Source organism: Kogia breviceps, chromosome 9, assembly GCF_026419965.1.
Source record: "Kogia breviceps isolate mKogBre1 chromosome 9, mKogBre1 haplotype 1, whole genome shotgun sequence".
Lineage (NCBI taxonomy): Eukaryota > Metazoa > Chordata > Mammalia > Artiodactyla > Physeteridae > Kogia > Kogia breviceps.
Window position 1 is genome coordinate 96,607,098 of NC_081318.1, and position 17,524 is coordinate 96,624,621.

The following is a 17,524-nucleotide window of genomic DNA, read 5'->3' on the forward strand; positions in this document are numbered from 1 at the left end:
TTCCTTTTCATAGTCCAACAAAATCAGCTTAAATTATACTCTTAATAAAATCACTCCCCTTTAAAAAAGATCACTGTAGGTGTAAGCAAGGGAAAAAAAGGCAAGTTAGTTTGGGTTAATCCAAGGTCTAACAAAGTGGCCTTGTTGGAAACTTCTGCAAAACAGCAATTTGCCCACAAAAATCAAGATAAAATTTTTAACTGAAAACTAAGACTAAAGTAAATGAACCTGCAAGTTTTATTTAAGAAGTGTTCATTATAACGTTACTGTCCAGGATAAGGAATTTTAAAGAATAAGAAATGGTGTGGTATAGTAGAAAGGGGACTGGACCTACACTGTTAACTAGCCCATTCACCTCTCAGGGCTCAATTTCCTCCTCTGTGAAATGAGGGCATTTGATCAATGTAATAGTTTTAAAGTCATCTTTTCTTTTTAACAGCAAAAAGGTATTGTTTTGTTTTTTTGGTTGGGAGAAACGGTGAAGTTTAGCCCAATATGCTCATTCTTCAGCCCCTCACAAGTCTGAGACACCTCTGAAGAACACTTAGGCTCTCTTAAACATGTTTTGAAATCTGATTTGAGGACTAACGTTTCTTCTAGCACCGATACTGAAATTGATAAAGCAATTCAATAATTTTAGTGGGTTTTAAAATTCAGTGTATGGTGAATCAAAGAATGTTATTAATAACTTTGCACCGGGAATTCTCTGGCGGTCCAGTGATTAGGACTCAGCGCTTTCACTGCCCGGGCTCAATCCCTGGTCAAGGAAATAAGATGCAGCAAGCTGTGCAGTGTGGCCAAAAAAACCCCCCCCAAAACACCCCCCCCCCCAGACACACTTTACACATACTGGCAAAGGGAATTGGAAGGAATACTACTTAGTACTGTTATTTAAAATGTTTTAAATCAAGGATTTCCTGAAGAAAATCTCGTTTTTAAATAACAAGTTTGCTGGATTTGGTAAGATTCCATTTATAAGGTGGTAAACTTGGGCTGGAGATGGATAAGAGGAAGATCAACCTCCTCTAACCCCACACAGAAACCCACGAAAGAGGCAAAGTGACTGAGAAAGCAGCTTCTGGAGACTTGGTATTTAGATTACACACAGTTTTTTTAATAAAACACAGGATCTATCACAAAGGGATTGTTTCAGAACACATATTTTTGTGCCTTAGATAAAAATACCTACCAAGGAATGAAATTATTTAAATAATATACATTAGAATAGGAGGTAGACTCAATAAGCAACTGAAAACAGGGAATTTTTTTTCTTCAAAGTCTAACAGTCTCATATTGGATTTTATGTTTAATAATTTTTAAACTAAAAATATTTTTGTATTTGCTAACAAACTACTGCTAAGATGGCCATATATAAACTTTTTTACTTTATGTTTTTTTTAGTGAAATACACCAAAATAACAATTATTAAAACAGGTAGTTAAAAAGAAATTTTTTTTAAGGCTAGTGTTTTTCACTTTCTTAAGAGGATAAAGAAAAACATACATGAAAAGCAAGGCAGACTTGGAACTAGTTCTCTGCTGAACATCTGCTTTATGAAACTCCAATTCAACACAGGGGAAGAGTACTTATTGACTAAATCCTCAATCAGAAAACTAGAAAGAAAAAAACGTGAAGAAAGGTGATTCACAGATGATGATCTTCAAAATAAGGTTTATCTGTTTGGGATCTTTTGGCACTGAACGTAAAGGATACACTAGATGACGTGGTTCAGAACTCTTCTACTATTTTTATAATGCCTTCCCCTCAAAATAAAATATCTGCCAGTAAAATAGTATGAGAACTGTTAGTAATATGTTTCCTTTTACTCTGAGTTCATGAGTTAATTCAAAGTTTTAAGACATAGCAGTAAACTATTTTAAACCTTTACTTTAGTTAATTGTTCACTGTTTCAGAGCCTGTTAGGCTATTATTAATTGATGGCCCACCCACAGTCTAAAAAGAAAGTTTTAAATTTCCTGTCGACTTAGCAAAAATGTATTTCAAAAATATTCCTGACCTCTTACTTTTTCTAAACTTTTTCCAGTCTTTATAAATAAACCTCAAATGTATTATTTTATAATTGAACAACAAATTAGTTTAACCAATACATTAATAAGACAAAGAGTACCAAGCACTAAGTAAACACCTTTCAGATAGTGGGGTGACATTATTCTATGGTCACTTCCTAGGATATTTCCGCTTATAGACAAAAATCTAAGCTATTGATAATCTACTTAGATTATTAATATCAAAGTAATGAGGCTGTGGAAACATGATTGCTTAAGTGTAGATATCAGGAAAACAAACAAAAGCCTTGTAATATAAACTCAGTCTATAATGTACTCTCCTTTTGAGATTAGAAATTAAAACCAGCAGTGAATCTTGAATATATTTAAATGAGAAATACCAGGTGGTAGAGTCTAGGCCCTAAAATGATTAGATAAGAATAAAGAAAACAGTTACTAAGAAGTGGAATAAAATTCTTTTAGTCTAACTGGAACAAAACAGCCATAAAATGTCTTAAGTTACTAAAAATACACCTGTGCTGTTTTTGTAATCTTTCTCTATGATGGTATATATTTAGGATTGCAACAAATAAGATGGAGGCCAACTGAGCTTTAACAGTAATAATTCTTCACAATTTGATTTTAAAATCTCAGAAGACTAGATTTTACTGGAAGGAGACTTAAAGATTATTTAGTCCAACTGTCATTTTATAGGTGAGGAAATTGAGGCCTGGAAAGGTTTAGTAAATTGTAGGAGGTTACATAACTTTATTGGTAGCATTTTTTAAACTAGAATCCCAGTTGAATGGTTTTTACATCTACAATTAATGTTAAGTAAAAGTGAAAAGCAAAATAAAACAAAACAATTCACCTCAATCCAATTTGTAAGCCAGTAACACTCTGGATCTGTGTTTTCCACTGTGAAGAGAACATTTCCTCTGGGAATGACATAGCCCTCAGGAACAGCTTTTACTTCTATTGGAAGATGCCCATCATATTTCTGGTAAGAGACAATAATGAAATTATTAATTCAACAGGTGGTATGCCATTACCTGTTTAAATAAGGTACTTTATATTTTACAGAAGCTAAACTTACTGTCATAGAAATTGCAATTGTAGATCTTATTATATTGCTAGTAATCTGGTCAGAATATCCTTATCCTCCTGAAATAAAATTAGCTAAAATGATTAACAGTTTAGTACTAGCATTAATTTTTAAATTTTATGCTGTAAAAGTACTTCTGCTAAGAAAATCTATCACTTTCAGAGAATTTCAAACTGATTTCAAAACAAAAAAGTTGTTTTCCTATTCTTTCCAAAAAAAAGACAAGAGTTTATTCCAACATATTCTAAGAGCACTATCTTTCTTCTAAGTAGGTCACTTTCATAAAAGAAAGGCTAAAGACTGAAAGATAAAATAATGGACTGCTATTAGAGAGCACAACAAAATGAAAAAACAAAAAAGAAAAAGAGAGCACTCCTTGCCAGTAGAAGAATCTTAAATAGTTTTTCTCTATACTGGTAGTAGACCTGATACCATTTTGGTAGTAGACAGACCAATCATAACTATACTTTCTAGAGCTTTGGCAGTCAATATCCAAGTGCAACAATTCTCTCCCAAATTAGGCTGAGGATATAGTGGCTACATGGTATGTTACTAGATATTTAATTACACCTCCTCCTTTTTAAAGTTAAAAGCTGTGGCTAACTTTTGGCTAGTAAGGTTTATTTATGTGATTTGGGACAAGGTAACGAGATAAAAAAAAAATCATGTTAGAGCAGAAAGAATAATGCCTTAAAATCCTAGCTTGGATGCAAAAGCAGGTAGGAAACTGTGGGCAAGTCATTTAGAATCTCAAGGTCTCAGACTCCATGCTTGTAAAAGGGGTTACACAAGATTATCTCTAGGGAATCTATGAATCCCTAAGATTCTCTGAATATAAAATAAAAAGATTTACCACCCTGACCACTGAGAATTCTATTACTAAGCATAGCACTTAACTTGCCTATAACTATAATCCTCACACCAAACCAAATGGGTTAAGTGCCAACCAAATGAGTTAGCCAACATGACCAAAATATGTTAGCCAACATATTTTACTGATCTTACTCAAGATATGGGAAAACTAGCAGCGTGCTTACTCAACTTCTTCAAAGACCAATAATTACCAAACAGTAAAATTCAATATTACGATACAGGCAGGAAAATTAAAGTATTTCTAATTACTTTGTGTTTGATACTTTACAATGAAAAAGACATTCTTTTTTTTTTTTTTTTTTTTTTTTGCGGTACGCGGGCCTCTCACTGCCGTGGCCTCTCCAATTGCGGAGCACAGGCTCCGGACGCGCAGGCCCAGCGGCCATGGCTCACGGGCACAGCCTCTCCGCGGCATGTGGGATCCTCCCGGACTGGAGCACGAACCCACGTCCCCTGCATCGGTAGGCGGACCCTCAACCACTGCGCCACCAGGGAAGCCCAAGACATTCATTTTAAAGATAATGAACACTTAACATAGCAAGGTGTCAAATAGATCCCATTCCCAACCTATCTTTGTAACAGAGAAAACCATCAGGGGACATTCAACACTTATGACTCAATTCCCATGTCTTTGGATGCCCAAAAGTTTAAGCAAGGAATCCAAACATGTTAGGTAGGAATATTACAATACAATAAAGAATGAAAACTAACTTCATAGATTTGCACCAAACCATTCTTCTAACTATTCAGTAAGGGAAATGTCCTAGAAGTATTGCATAGTGACAGACTCACAGTTATCTATTTTCTTAGATAATATACAGTCCAGAAAATAGGCTTAAATTTGCAAATTGCCAAATAACCATGCTCTTTCTTAATTATAATGTATTTTCAAAGAAAGGATTAAATTACCTTTCTGAAAAATGTTACTTAAATTGTAATACATATTATAACAAATTACTTAGCTATGCTATAGATTTTAGATACTAATGACGTGTTACCAGAAAAAAAAAGAATTAAACATTACCATTAACTTTTCACAAGAATGTCTAAATAGCCATTATATTTATAGGGTCACAGACAGAAAAGAGTTATAATTACAGTTGACCCTAGTATGTGTGTGTTAGAGGCACCCACCCTCCTCTGCACAGTCAAAAATCCATGTATAACTTACGGTCAGCCCTCAGTAACTGTGGTTCCTCTGTATCTGTGGTTCTGCATCTGCGGATTCAACCAGCTACAGGTTGTGTAGTACTGCAGTGTCTACTACTGACAAAGCTCCACATGTATGTGGACCCATGCAATTCAAACCTGTGTTGTTCAAGGTTTGAATACCTGTGTTGTGTATAGTCTAATCTTCTATTCAAATTCCATGGCAAGAAATTCTGAACTAAAAGCAAAACCAAAATACATAGGTCAAAACATGAAACCATTTTTTACCTCAAGAATGTAGTTCCATCCCTTTTCATTAAAGACATCGTCTTGGAAATGCTCTTTGTACACCTCTTTGGCTTCCTGGATCTTCTCTTTGGTCACTACTTTACCTAAAAAAATAAACATCTGTTTACATTTCTAAAGGCATGCTGTGAGTTGCTGAGTTGTCATAGGATTAATGTCTCTAGCTATTTTGCCCATTCTGTGGATTAAAAAAACACGAACTGAGGTTAAATGATTCACCCAGAGTCAACAGCAGAGTCAGAAAAGGAATTTGCACTTCTAACCACTCGCTCTAAGCATAAATGTTAATTTCTTATTTGAAAAGCAAATTTGCAATAGAAGAGATTATTACATGTATAGTATTTTTAAAAAATCACAGTAATAAATTAACTTTGGGGAGATTTAAAAAAAATCTCTATTAATTTATACAGTCTTCAGATTTGAGAGTAAGCTTTTGTTTGATAGGTGGCTTTCCAGGTGAATCTGCTCACTTTATTCATAAAGGATGTCTTTGGGGCTGATAATCCAATAATTTTTACAATGCCTAAGTTTTAGCCCTCCAAATACACTTTTAGCTAACTTTATCTGTAAAATGAAGATAATAGTAGAGTATCTACTTTTAGAGTGGTTATGAGGACGAAATGAGTTAAGACATCTGAATCAAAGCACTTAGAATAATGCTGGCCTATAACAGACAATATATTTTAGTTGTGATTAATAACAAGTAACATTTTAAAAAGTTTTTAAGCTGTAGAAAATTGAAGTGTGACATTAGTCTTTGGTAACTTTCTCTAAATAAGATCGCTAGTAAACTCATTTAAAATATCTTGGGTAATCTTGTTGCAATGAAGTACTTTGAATATCAAAGTAGATTTTCAATAGTATAACATATCTGAACTATCTGATCTTAAAATTGCTAAGGTTATAGAAAAAAGTCATTATCTGCATAAAATTCAAGTTATTCCGTATTCAATTCTGAGATTACTTTTATTTGAAAAGGTTAGAAATGAAATTTTCCAAAATGTATAAAAACCTTGGGAACTGTTTCCCCCCCACCCCTCCAAATACCATTACAAAATAAGACTAGAAATAGACTTTCAAATAAGAAAGCACAGAAATTATTTCAGGGATTTTTTTCTTCTTTAAAATGCATTTGAGGGACTTCCCCATGGTCCAGTGGTTAAGACTCTGCCTTCCAATGCAGGACGCAAGGGTTCGATCCCTGGTCTGGGAACTAAGATCCCACATGCCGTGGGGTGCAGCCAAAAGCTTAAAAAAAATGCATTTGAGACTAAGTCCACCGTTACAGGTAGTTTTGAAAAATAGGCCTTTAAGGTAAACTGACTAGCAAAACATATTCTAATTGCTACTACAATTCAAAATGAGTTCCCAGGTCAGTAACAAATCCTTTATTTTGAATTAATGACTAAAGTCTATTAACAAACCAGATTAGCCTCAGAAAATTATTCACTTTTCTAAATTTATTCCCAATCTTATAAGTTTCGGGAAATCTTTGTCATATTTAGAACACCAAGCACATACATCAAATTATAAAATTTAATGCTTTCAAATTAACAGATTTCTAAAAATTCCAAAAGAACCCCTAAAATAGTTAGGGTAATTAAATAAATATCAAACTAGGGCTTCCCTGGTGGCGCAGTGGTTAAGAACCCGCCTGCCAAAGCAGGGGACACGGGTTCAAGCCCTGGATCAGGAAGATCCCACATGCCGCGGAGCAACTAAGCCCGTGCGCCACAACTACTGAGCCTGTGCTATAGAGCCCGCAAGCTACAAGTACTGAACCGCGTGCCTAGAGCCCGTGCTCCACAACAAGAGAAGCCACCACAATGAGAAGCCCGCACATGGCAATGAAGAGTAGCCCCTGCTCACCGCAACTAGAGAAAGCCCGGGTGCAGCAATGAAGACCTGATGCAGCCAAAAATAAATTAAAAAAAAAAAAAAATCAAAATTAGGCTATTCAAAAAGGTACTTAAAATAATAATACAACAATATAGGAGGAAAACTATGATGAGGTATATAAAATCAGTGTTTTAAACATATCAGGAAAAACAATACCTTTTAAGTACTTATTAAGAATGTACTGCAACCCATAAAATACTGTTTCCTCATATTTCACCTTCCTTATTTTGGAGTTTTCTGTCTTCTTTTCACGGCATTCAAAGTAGGAATAAACTTTGCTTGTGTTGGGTGGGTATTGTTTATAGTGAGTAACCTATATGAAAGAGAAAATACCTGAATTAGAAAATACCAGAAGAATAGAATGTAAATTACGATAAAAAGAGCTTGAAATTATTTAAAACCAGAGAAACTATATTTATTTGCTATTGATCAGCTTCTTCTCCTGGCTATAAGGAATAAAATGTAAGTATCATGCTTATTAAGATACTTTTAATAGTTCAGTATCTTAAATTCAAAACCACAGAAGAGTATTAAATTTTATAAACAAATGGACTGAACTTAAGGAAGTACAAGCCCTCTAACCTGGACATCTGGAAAAAAAATACCAAGATCTCATTTACTCTTGGGGAACAGCCTTCATTCGGGAAAGAGAAGCAGCTGCAGGGGGACAAACACATGATATAAAAGAATGAACTAAAAGCAGAATTTGGTACTGTTACTATTTAAGTGTGGAACTCTTGACAAGTCAATAGTCAATGACTTCTCACGACTCTGCTTCATCTGTATAATGAGGTAATGAAAATGACCCCTTCTAGTCTTCATAATGACACTGTGAAAACCTGGATGAAAGCAATAGCAGCAGCAGTGGAAAAAATATCCTGTTTTGTCATCTTTCTTTTTCTCAAATTACCTCTGAATTGGGAAATAAATGCCTATCCAATGCAACATCAAATCCTTATGAATTTAAAGATATGAAGAGGCATTATCACAACTTTCTTTTCCATGAATTTGGGTAAGAGCCACTGTTGAAAATTTTTGTTTTTGTTTTAAGGAAAAAAAAGTGTTCGTTATAATTTGAATTTTATTATATCTTAATATGGTTACAACATTTTACCAATAAAAAATAACTGGAAGAATAGTGTGTATTTTCCCATTTGAAAGAAGAGGATTAATAATGCCTTAAAGCTTAAGGATAGGGTGGTGAGTCAGGGTAATGGTGGAATAAATCTTTGCAGACCAAGTTTCATGAATGACCACTGTGAACATAAACCATTTTTTCTGTTTAGCTCTGATCTCAAGTTTAGGAAAACGAATGTGTTGTTCCTTGTTTGGCTGCACAATCTCAATCCTAGTAAATCTTGGTTTTAACCTAAAGAAACTTTGTGGCTTTGCACAAAAATTCTAAAACGAGTACAGAGAGAAAAAAAAGTCACAAGTGTTTAAAATGTTTCCTTTCTAATAGAAGCAAATTGCAACTCTATAAAAATAGCACCCTGATGCAGCTTATAGGTAATCTTGGAGGTGAATCTTTATGTTAATATGTGGTTTGATTGCCTAAGTCAGGTAAGAGAGCTGGAACTTTCTGTTTTGCTCAGGTACACGTATCTATATACTACAAGGTATACGGAGGCCTCATCAAAACCCACAAGTATATGTCAGTTTTTTAAAAGTCAGAACCCAGAGACTGATACCAGTGTAAGTTTAAGATTTAAGAAGTAGCTAAGTGAAATAGCTAATACAGAATCCAAAGCACTTAAGTCCACTAGCCGATTCACTAAAATGCAAAAACATGTATATATATGAACAATACCATAGTAATAAATGACTACTACTTTAACTACTTAAGAAACTGATTAGAAAAATATATCACCACTTGAAAATGTACCCCAGATGTATATAAAAACGAAAATGTCCAGTTTATAATCTAAATAACTCCAATTCCCTTAGTGGGAATAAGCGGTGAGGTGGAAGAAAAGTCAACCACGATGAAGTAAAATTTGAATAAAATCAGATTCATAGCTGTGTCTCAACAGTTACGTTGACCTTCTTTACAGTTCAGATACTTAATGGTGCATCTTTATAAATTTACTTTTCCTGTATCAGATTTAAAAATATTAGAAGGCAAATGAATTATTTTCATCTTCTGAGTAGACCAAGCAGTCAAAAGCTGAATGGAAGTCGTCCCTAAGCTATTTAACTCCATTTTGGTCTAAAAGTATATTAAAAATTTTCCATCATACAAATACAGTTCCTGTTCAGGACAATAATTAAATATATTTATAATTTTAAAGCTTTACTTCAGTTGTATTCTTTAATTATGGTACTTAAAACCCTTGCAAAAATATTCAGAATGCCTCTCTGAAAACAAACGTTATTAAAAATACAAAATTGTCTAGGCTTAATTAGAAATGAAGTATGACTTCTAAAATCTTTGGAGAAACTTAAGAAAACTGTTTCAGAATTTAGCTAAAGAATCTAAGTCACGGGCTTCCCTGGTGGCGCACTGGTTGAGAGTCTGCCTGCCGATGCAGAGGACACGGGTTCGTGCCCCGGTCCGGGAAGATCCCACATGCTGCGGAGCGGCTGGGCCCGTGAGCCGTGGCCGCTGAGCCTGCGCGTCCGGAGCCTGTGCTCCACAACGGGAGAGGCCACAGCAGTGAGAGGCCCGCGTACCACAAAAATAAATAAATAAATAAAAAGAATCTAAGTCACATAAGGCAAACTCTGGCAATTAACTATGAAACATAATTTACTATCAACCACCTACTCACACCCAATATGTTTAAAGAGGAATAAAATAGTATTATTCAAATCTATTTATATTGGCATATACACATTGTTTTAATGGGAAAAAATTTTAAACAGAGCTTCTTAGTAAATATTTTCTAAGAATACAGCCAATAGATAATTCTAGTTTTGCTAGGTTTACTGTCCTCTTCATTTTACTTTCTGCTAAACTTATCACCCTGAGCCCCTTGAACTTTCACCAGAAAAAGAGATGATATAGCAGAAATACAAATCAATAAATTGTTATTTTATAAATAGTTCATGCATTCACAAATATATACTCTGTACCAACTGTGTATCAGGCACTGTTTCAGATGCTGAGGATGGGGAAGTAAAATAGACTGACTAGTCCTTACTCTCATAGGGCTAGTGAGGGCTGAGAGATCATAAACAAAATAATTTGAGCTAGATGGATGCTATGAAAAATTAAAAGAAAATCATTGACTAGAAGGGGCCTAGGAGACTAAAGAGGAGGCCAAGAAGGCTTCTCTGAGATAGTAACATGTGAGCAAGATGTAAATGATGAGGAAATAGGAAATAACCTGACTTCCGGGACAGAAGAGAATGAAGACCACTGAGGCTGGTGCTCAGAGAGTGGGGAGGAGGCACAAGGTAAGGTTGGAGAGAGAGAGATGCAGGGACAAGATCATGTAAGGCTCCCAGGCTACCAAGGAGCTTGCATTCTACCTGAAGTGCAGTGGGAAGCCATTAGCATGCTTTAAGCTGGAGTGAGTATGATCTGATTCACATTTGACAAGGATCAGCTTGGCAGAGATGCAGAATGGATTACGGGGTGAACAGAGTGCACATAGAGCATTAAGAGGCTACTGCCAAAGACTAGGTTAGGTGAGAGACTGGCTCAGTATCTTTGGAGAAGCAGGCTGATAGATTAGATTTGGGAATAAAGAGGGGAAGGAATGAAGGATGTCTCCTAGATTTTTGGCTTGAGCAACTGAGTGAATAATGGTGCCATTTACTGAGATGGGGAAAGCCATGGAAGGACTGGGTAGGGAAGTCAAGAGCTTAGTTTTAAATATGTTAAGTAAACACTAACAAAAAAGTTTCATAATATTCAAAATTACAGTGACCTGCCAAAAGGGAGCCCTTAAATCATGTTGTTTTTCAGCACTGCTTTGACTTACATCACTAGAGAAAATAGGTGTACAATAAATTTAAAATTACTTATAAGATGAAGAGAAAAAAACCAATTTCTCATAATATCCTCAGCAAACATTACCCCTAAAAATGTCTCCTCAAGTGGCATAGCCTTCCACAACTAACAGAGTACTGCCAGTACATAAATACATGCGTGGTAAAGAACAGAGGCACACAGGAAAATGTAGCTCTTCTAATAAAACTCAGTTTCACAGTTAGTTATGTGGTTGATTTACTTCATGAAAAAATAAGCTTCTAACAACTGCAATCCCAGATATCCCTGTGTAACAGTTCAAGAGAGGTATGAGAAATATTTAAGTGGCATAGAGTCTTTCTGTGAGAGCAAAGTATGATCTTCTCCTGAGCTTCTCTAGATTTCCCATAAGGGTGATGTGATATATTTCCAAGAGCTTTCCTCCCACAATGGGATCACATGACCAAAGGCAACTACTACTAATCTCCTTTTACAGTTAATCACTAAGAAATAATCACAAGCCAACATTTTAACAGCACCATGTGTACGGAAGAGCACATGGAATAACAGACCCAAAGTCACAAACTAAGCTATGTTACCTATGTAATATCTAAGGGTACTCATAAGAGGCACTTACATTAGCTAAGACTCTGCCTCTTCAAAGATAATGTGCCAGAAACAGCAAAAATCATAACTGATTCTTTCCTCTTTTCAATATTCTTCAAGATTTGTCAAGCCCTGGACTTCTGTTGCCCCAGAAAATAATTCATCACTATTTGGCTTTTGAAGCAATAATAACTTCAAAACACAACTTAAGGATTTTTGGATTACATTATTTTGGTGAAGGGGATAAATTGTAAAACCAGCCATTATCACTATGCTGCCTCTTCCCTTAAATCGGGCAGAGTTCCTGGCAACTTGTACCTTTTTTTGCCACACCTTTAAGAGAGATTTCATAAACTGACAAAATGGATACCAGTTTCTAGTATTTTTGTTTTGCAAGATACTCTACAATTATTACTGACCTAATCCAATCTTCCTATGAGGTATATTCATGATTTACATACAGGATTTTATTTCTGTTGCCTGGGTTTTTCCCATAATTTATAATATAAAACTTACTGGAAAAACTCTATCCTAAGAATGAACAGGTACTCTCTGACATACAAACTGCAGCAGGACCACATGTCTCACAAGGCTTAGGCTGCTGCTGTGACCATACTTAAGTGCCTGTTCAGAAGCGGTGAAAGAGAAGCAACTATGAAAAATAGGAACAGCTCAGAGGAATACACTGCGTAGCTAAAAGTCCAAGGCAGGACTAACTTGCCCATAAGATTCTCATCTATCCCCAAATCTTTTCCTCCAAAAAGCCCCAAATTAAGATTTGTTAGTCCGCTACTAATGAGGAAGCAAGCTCTTTTTTTAAAAAGCTAACTTGGGTGCTTAATCATCATACATGAATTATACAGCCTCTTATAACTTTTCTAAAATCAACTTTCACCCATCTTAGATTGTAAGGGACATCTTTCGTATTTTATAATATCTAGTAGGCCTCCAATATTTATTAAATTAATGCATGAAAATGTGCTGAGTTCTAGATAACCATTTTTAAATGACCTTTTGAGAAGCAACCCACACTGGACAGCACATTTCATAAGTAACATGGTAAACTGTAAATTGCTTAGGGATTATTTTCTTTTGCCATACATTATTTTTTCCAACTAGGGCTCAATTGACAACATCATCCATTTTAATCTGCTAACAGGTAAAATGTTCAGAAATGTTAAAATGATTCCCTGCTGTAGTTTGTTACAAACGTTATCTGCATAGGAGGGGAAGGAAGAATGGAACAGAAATAAATCTCTTAATGATCTGGTCATTCAGAAACTGATCAATGGCTATCCCAGAAATAAGTGAAAAAAATGACCTGTCTCTTTTACAAAAAAAGTTCCAAATGCTTTTTAAGCACTGCAATGGCTAAGGCCAGCCCAAACACACCTTTCTCTAGCTGGCTTAGCACAATGTAAGTATAACACAGTACATAATTTTCCTTTAAATCATTTTGAAAACACAAATGGTTAACACTTAAGATTAAGTGTCCTTTTCATTAGTAACAAGAACCCAGGATAAAAATAGAAGAAACAACCACATTCACCTATTTCCTTAGTTCATCAATATGTATAAAAAAGTATGAGATTACAGAAATGAATATATATCTTAAATGCCTCTCCTTTGGCCCAAATTGTCCTGGTCCCTCTGGAAAGGATACAAGTGAAAACAAAATTCCCACATGTTGTCATGTGCTTGGACACTATCCCATCTACTTGCAAAACACCTTTCTCTAGTGCCTAGACAGCCAATTATCCTTGCTTCAGTTCTAGAAAAAATACATCAACAATATTCTGCTCTCTTCCACCATTACATCTAAAGCTGTTAGCTCCCTACTTTAACTGGCCAACAGTATGCAAGTACTGATAAGGATATACATGTAACATTCTCATGTAATTTCCTAATTAAAGTGTAATTTCACTACTTCTAGACTCAAGATTACCATTTCTGTCTCCTCTTCATCTAAGAAGATAAAAAGCTGAAAATGATAAACAGGCTATAAGGACCACTAAAAGTGTAAGGAAAATGAAACTTAAAAGACTAAATTGTGAGTGTGCAATACACTACTTATTTTACTGTACTGCTGTAAACCACTGTTATAAAACATATCATCCTGACTGAATCCTCTTGAGGGTTTTTTTGTGGGGGAGGGAGGGAAATGAAATATCTTACGAAGATGATAATCTTCTTAAAAGGTTTTATATTCGAAAGGGGATAAAATATACCGGTCTAATTTGAAAATGTACAGGAATAAACTTTATTAAATAGACGCAAATTCTGATAGTGCAGTTAAGTATGCCTTGCTAGCAGATTAGAAAACTTTAAGATAACCACTCTTACCTTTCATCCCAGGAAACTGATGTTAAAGCAATTTACATTCCTTATATATAATGGCCAGAGGAACTACAAACTAAAGAGGCTTGCACACTGTTTTGTAATGTTTAAACCATTTTGAAAATATAAATGGTTAACACTTAAGTGTCTTTTTCATTTATAACAAGAACCCAGGATAAAAACGGAAGAAACAACCACATTTACCTATTTCCTTAGTTCATCATTATGTATAATAAAGTATAAGATTACAGAAATGAATCTATTTATTTATTTAAATTTATTTATTGTATTTATTGTATTTATTTATTTTTGGCTGTGTTGGGCCTTTGTTGCCGTGCGCGGGCTTCTTATTGCGGTGGCTTCTCTTGCTGCAGAGCACGGGCTCCAGGCGCACGGACTTCAGCAGCGGGGGCTCGGGGGCTCTAGAGCGCAGGCTCAGTAGTCGTGGCCCCCGGGATTAGTTGCTCCGCTGCACGAGGGATCTTCCCGGACCAGGGATCGAACCCATGTCCCCTGCATTGGCAGGCGGATTCTTAACCACTGTGCTACCAGGGAAGCCCTGAACATACACTTTAAACGTCTGTTTTGTGTTTTTTAAAGTTGGACCAATAAACCTCCGTTTACATTTCCCATTTTCAATAAAATAAGTTACTACATTAAAAAATTTGAAATTTTAAAGATTTAGTTAAGGATCAAGCTCTAGAAAACTATGCATGAGACCATTCTGTAATTGAACTAAGAGACCACAAGTAAAAATATCCTTGATAGCACTATGATATCCTTGCAATTATGTAGATTTCCACTTTAAAATTCCATTTAAAAGACCACTTGTTAAAGAAACCTGGTTCTACTTTAAATAATAACCTACCTAAATTATCATAAGTAGAATCTTAAACCAGCTGGGAAGGAAAGTTCAACAGAGACTTAAGTAAAATGGGATACTCCAAAATACTTTATTGGAATATTTAAGAAAAACCAAAAAGCAACAAAAACCAAAATTTGAAAACATTATGCTTTAATCACTATATTCCAAACTACCATGCTGCTCAAGTAAAAACGAAAATTTATTCTGCGAAAGTGGAGTTTCCAGTCTGACATGTCATCTTTTAGGTGTCCTGGCTAACAAAGCTTGTTAGCAAAGTATAATCCAGTTTATTTCCTATAATTTGGAAACTAGGGGAAAGGATATTTGCCGGATTTCTCTTTAATCACTCTTCCCTTTACTAATGTGTGTGAGTTTCAAAAAAAATTAACGGGTCAGCTATACATGCAAGCGTCCAATAGCCATAGTAAGAGAATGTTGTGTCGCTTCTCTCTCAACAAGTTCTCCAAGGTTAACTACAGTTCCTTTAACACCTCGTGTTTCACTTTCCTTTTCACAGAAATCTTGTAGTGGTCCTAAAGGAATAAAGGGCAGATCGGCCTTTCCAAGAGATAACGAGCGTGAGTGATCACCAGGAGCAAAGGAGTTTGAAACGGAGCCCAGTGGAGTGGGACGGGGGAATCCAGCAGGGCTACCAGGGACAGATAAGTGTCCTCCGCACCCGGGCCACAGGCAGAACGTGGCTGGCTGCTCTGGCACCCCTACTAGGACTTCGCCCACCCATTCCTCGGGAAGGGGCGTACCTGCCGGCTAAAGGGTGAGCGCGCTCGACTCAGCTCCGCGGGGGAAACCCCACTTCTCAAACCCGGCTCACTCTTTCCACCGTGGAACCCCAGGGGCCGTTACCTAACTGACCCGCTCCTCGGGCGAGCCCTCACCCAGCCCGGCCCGAGGCCAAAAGGCCGCGCTCCTGCGGAAGGCGTGAACTCAGCCGGTGACGCCCCAGCCACCCCGGCCGCCGGCCCGCTGAGCCGAGCCGAGCTGAGCCGCCCCGAGTCCCGGGCAGCGGGCGCGCGGCACCAGCTCGGGCCCGCCTCAGCCCCTCGCCGCGCCCCCCCCCAACCACGCACCCCCAGGCCCCGCCTCCTAGCCGTCTATCCCTCCATCCCTCCTCCATCCCTCCTCCATCCGCCTCCTCCCCACTGCGGCGCCAGCCTCACCTGCCCCTAGTCGCTGCCGCCGCCGCGCCTTCCCTAGGGGCCGCCTCGAGCCACGACCCCAGCCCGGCCGCCCCTGCCCCGCAGCCTCGCGCTGGTCCCCGTCGCGCCCTCTCTTCCTCCGTCACCTGCCCCCGCCCCAAGCTTCTACCTTGTACGAGTCGGTGGCCAGGAGGATGTTGAACTCGGCTTCTGCCGCAGCATTCATCTCGGGCTAGAGTGTAGGGGCCGCGCGCCGCGGGCTGCCCGGCGCGGCTGCGAGGAAGGAGAAAAATGGGCTTCACCGCGCTCCGTTGCTTAAGTCACCGCTCTGTCGGAGGGGGAGGGTGAGAGGAGGGGGGAACAGAGCCAGGAGGAGGGACCAGAGGAGGGCGGGCCTGGGAGCCGTGACGCGGCGGGGGAGGTGGCGCGCGCGCTCGCAGTCTAGGGACTCCGGCGGCCTCCTCACTCCGGCTCCCCGCCCCCGCCCCATCGCCCCGGCCCCATCGCCCCGGCGGGGACGCGAGGGGCGGGGCGAGGCCGCGCGTGCGCAGCGCGCAGGGGGGCGGGGCGGGTAGGACGTGAGGCAAGCTCCCTTCTCGGAGACGCCCATCCCGGGAAGCCTGAGGCTGCGGGGCCGCCCCGGCCCTTGACCTGGGCGCCGGCTTGGCTTTCTTTTTCACTGCCCGGCGCAGTGGGGCGGGGCCGGGAGGGGGCGTTTCCAGCCTCGCCACCTCTGCGATTAGCCGGTTCGCCCGCCCCGCTGGCACCTTCCTATCCTGCCCAGTCCTGGCCCGTTTTCTGAGTCCTCTTGAAGTCACGCCACCCGGCTAGGGGCCAAGGAGCCTCCCCCTCTGCCCGTCTCCCCGTCCCCCTCGCGCAGTTACTCACCTTTGTCTCTGGCTCGGATTAAGGATCGAGCCTTTTGCCTCCATCCCTCGTGTCCCTCCTGGTCCTCCTAACCCTCGCTTTAAAATCTGAAGAGCTGCGGTGAGGACTAGGTCTGGAGGGCCCCTTTAATCTGACGAAACGACTCCGCTTTCCTCCGGCTCTATGGCTGAGCTCTTGATCCTTTGAGGATGTTTAGCCTTTCCCCGAGAAAATAGACTGCGCCCAAGGTCGGGGGTTGAATTCAATCCTCACAGATAATCAGAGGACAAGACCTAGTTGAATCTAATATTGCCGAGAAGTAAATGGCAACGAGCCAAGTCTTTGACAGGGTGCGAGACTGACTTTTGTCATCGTTGTAATCGCTCAATCTTGGGAAACGGGTTGGCAACCTGGAAATAAAAAAGCCAGTGAGACGAC

General features: G+C 38.7%; 1 protein-coding gene across 4 annotated transcripts in view; it reads right to left on the bottom strand.

The window, feature by feature from the left end:
* NAMPT (nicotinamide phosphoribosyltransferase) overlaps positions 1-16,768 on the bottom strand; it is a 44,372-nt gene extending 27,604 nt beyond the window's left edge. For all 4 annotated transcript variants that reach the window (XR_010842288.1, XR_010842287.1, XR_009337401.2 and 1 more), the window contains exons 1-4: positions 16,389-16,768; positions 7,495-7,651; positions 5,422-5,525; positions 2,878-3,006 (exon numbers count right to left, since the gene is read on the bottom strand). Coding sequence is in view for 1 of the 4 variants with exons in the window: in XM_059074539.2 (XP_058930522.1) it covers positions 2,878-3,006; positions 5,422-5,525; positions 7,495-7,651; positions 16,389-16,445 (447 nt within the window). In the remaining 3 variants the exon portion in view is untranslated. The remainder of the gene's footprint in view (positions 1-2,877; positions 3,007-5,421; positions 5,526-7,494; positions 7,652-16,388) is intronic.
* Between the last annotated feature and the right edge of the window lie 756 nt (positions 16,769-17,524).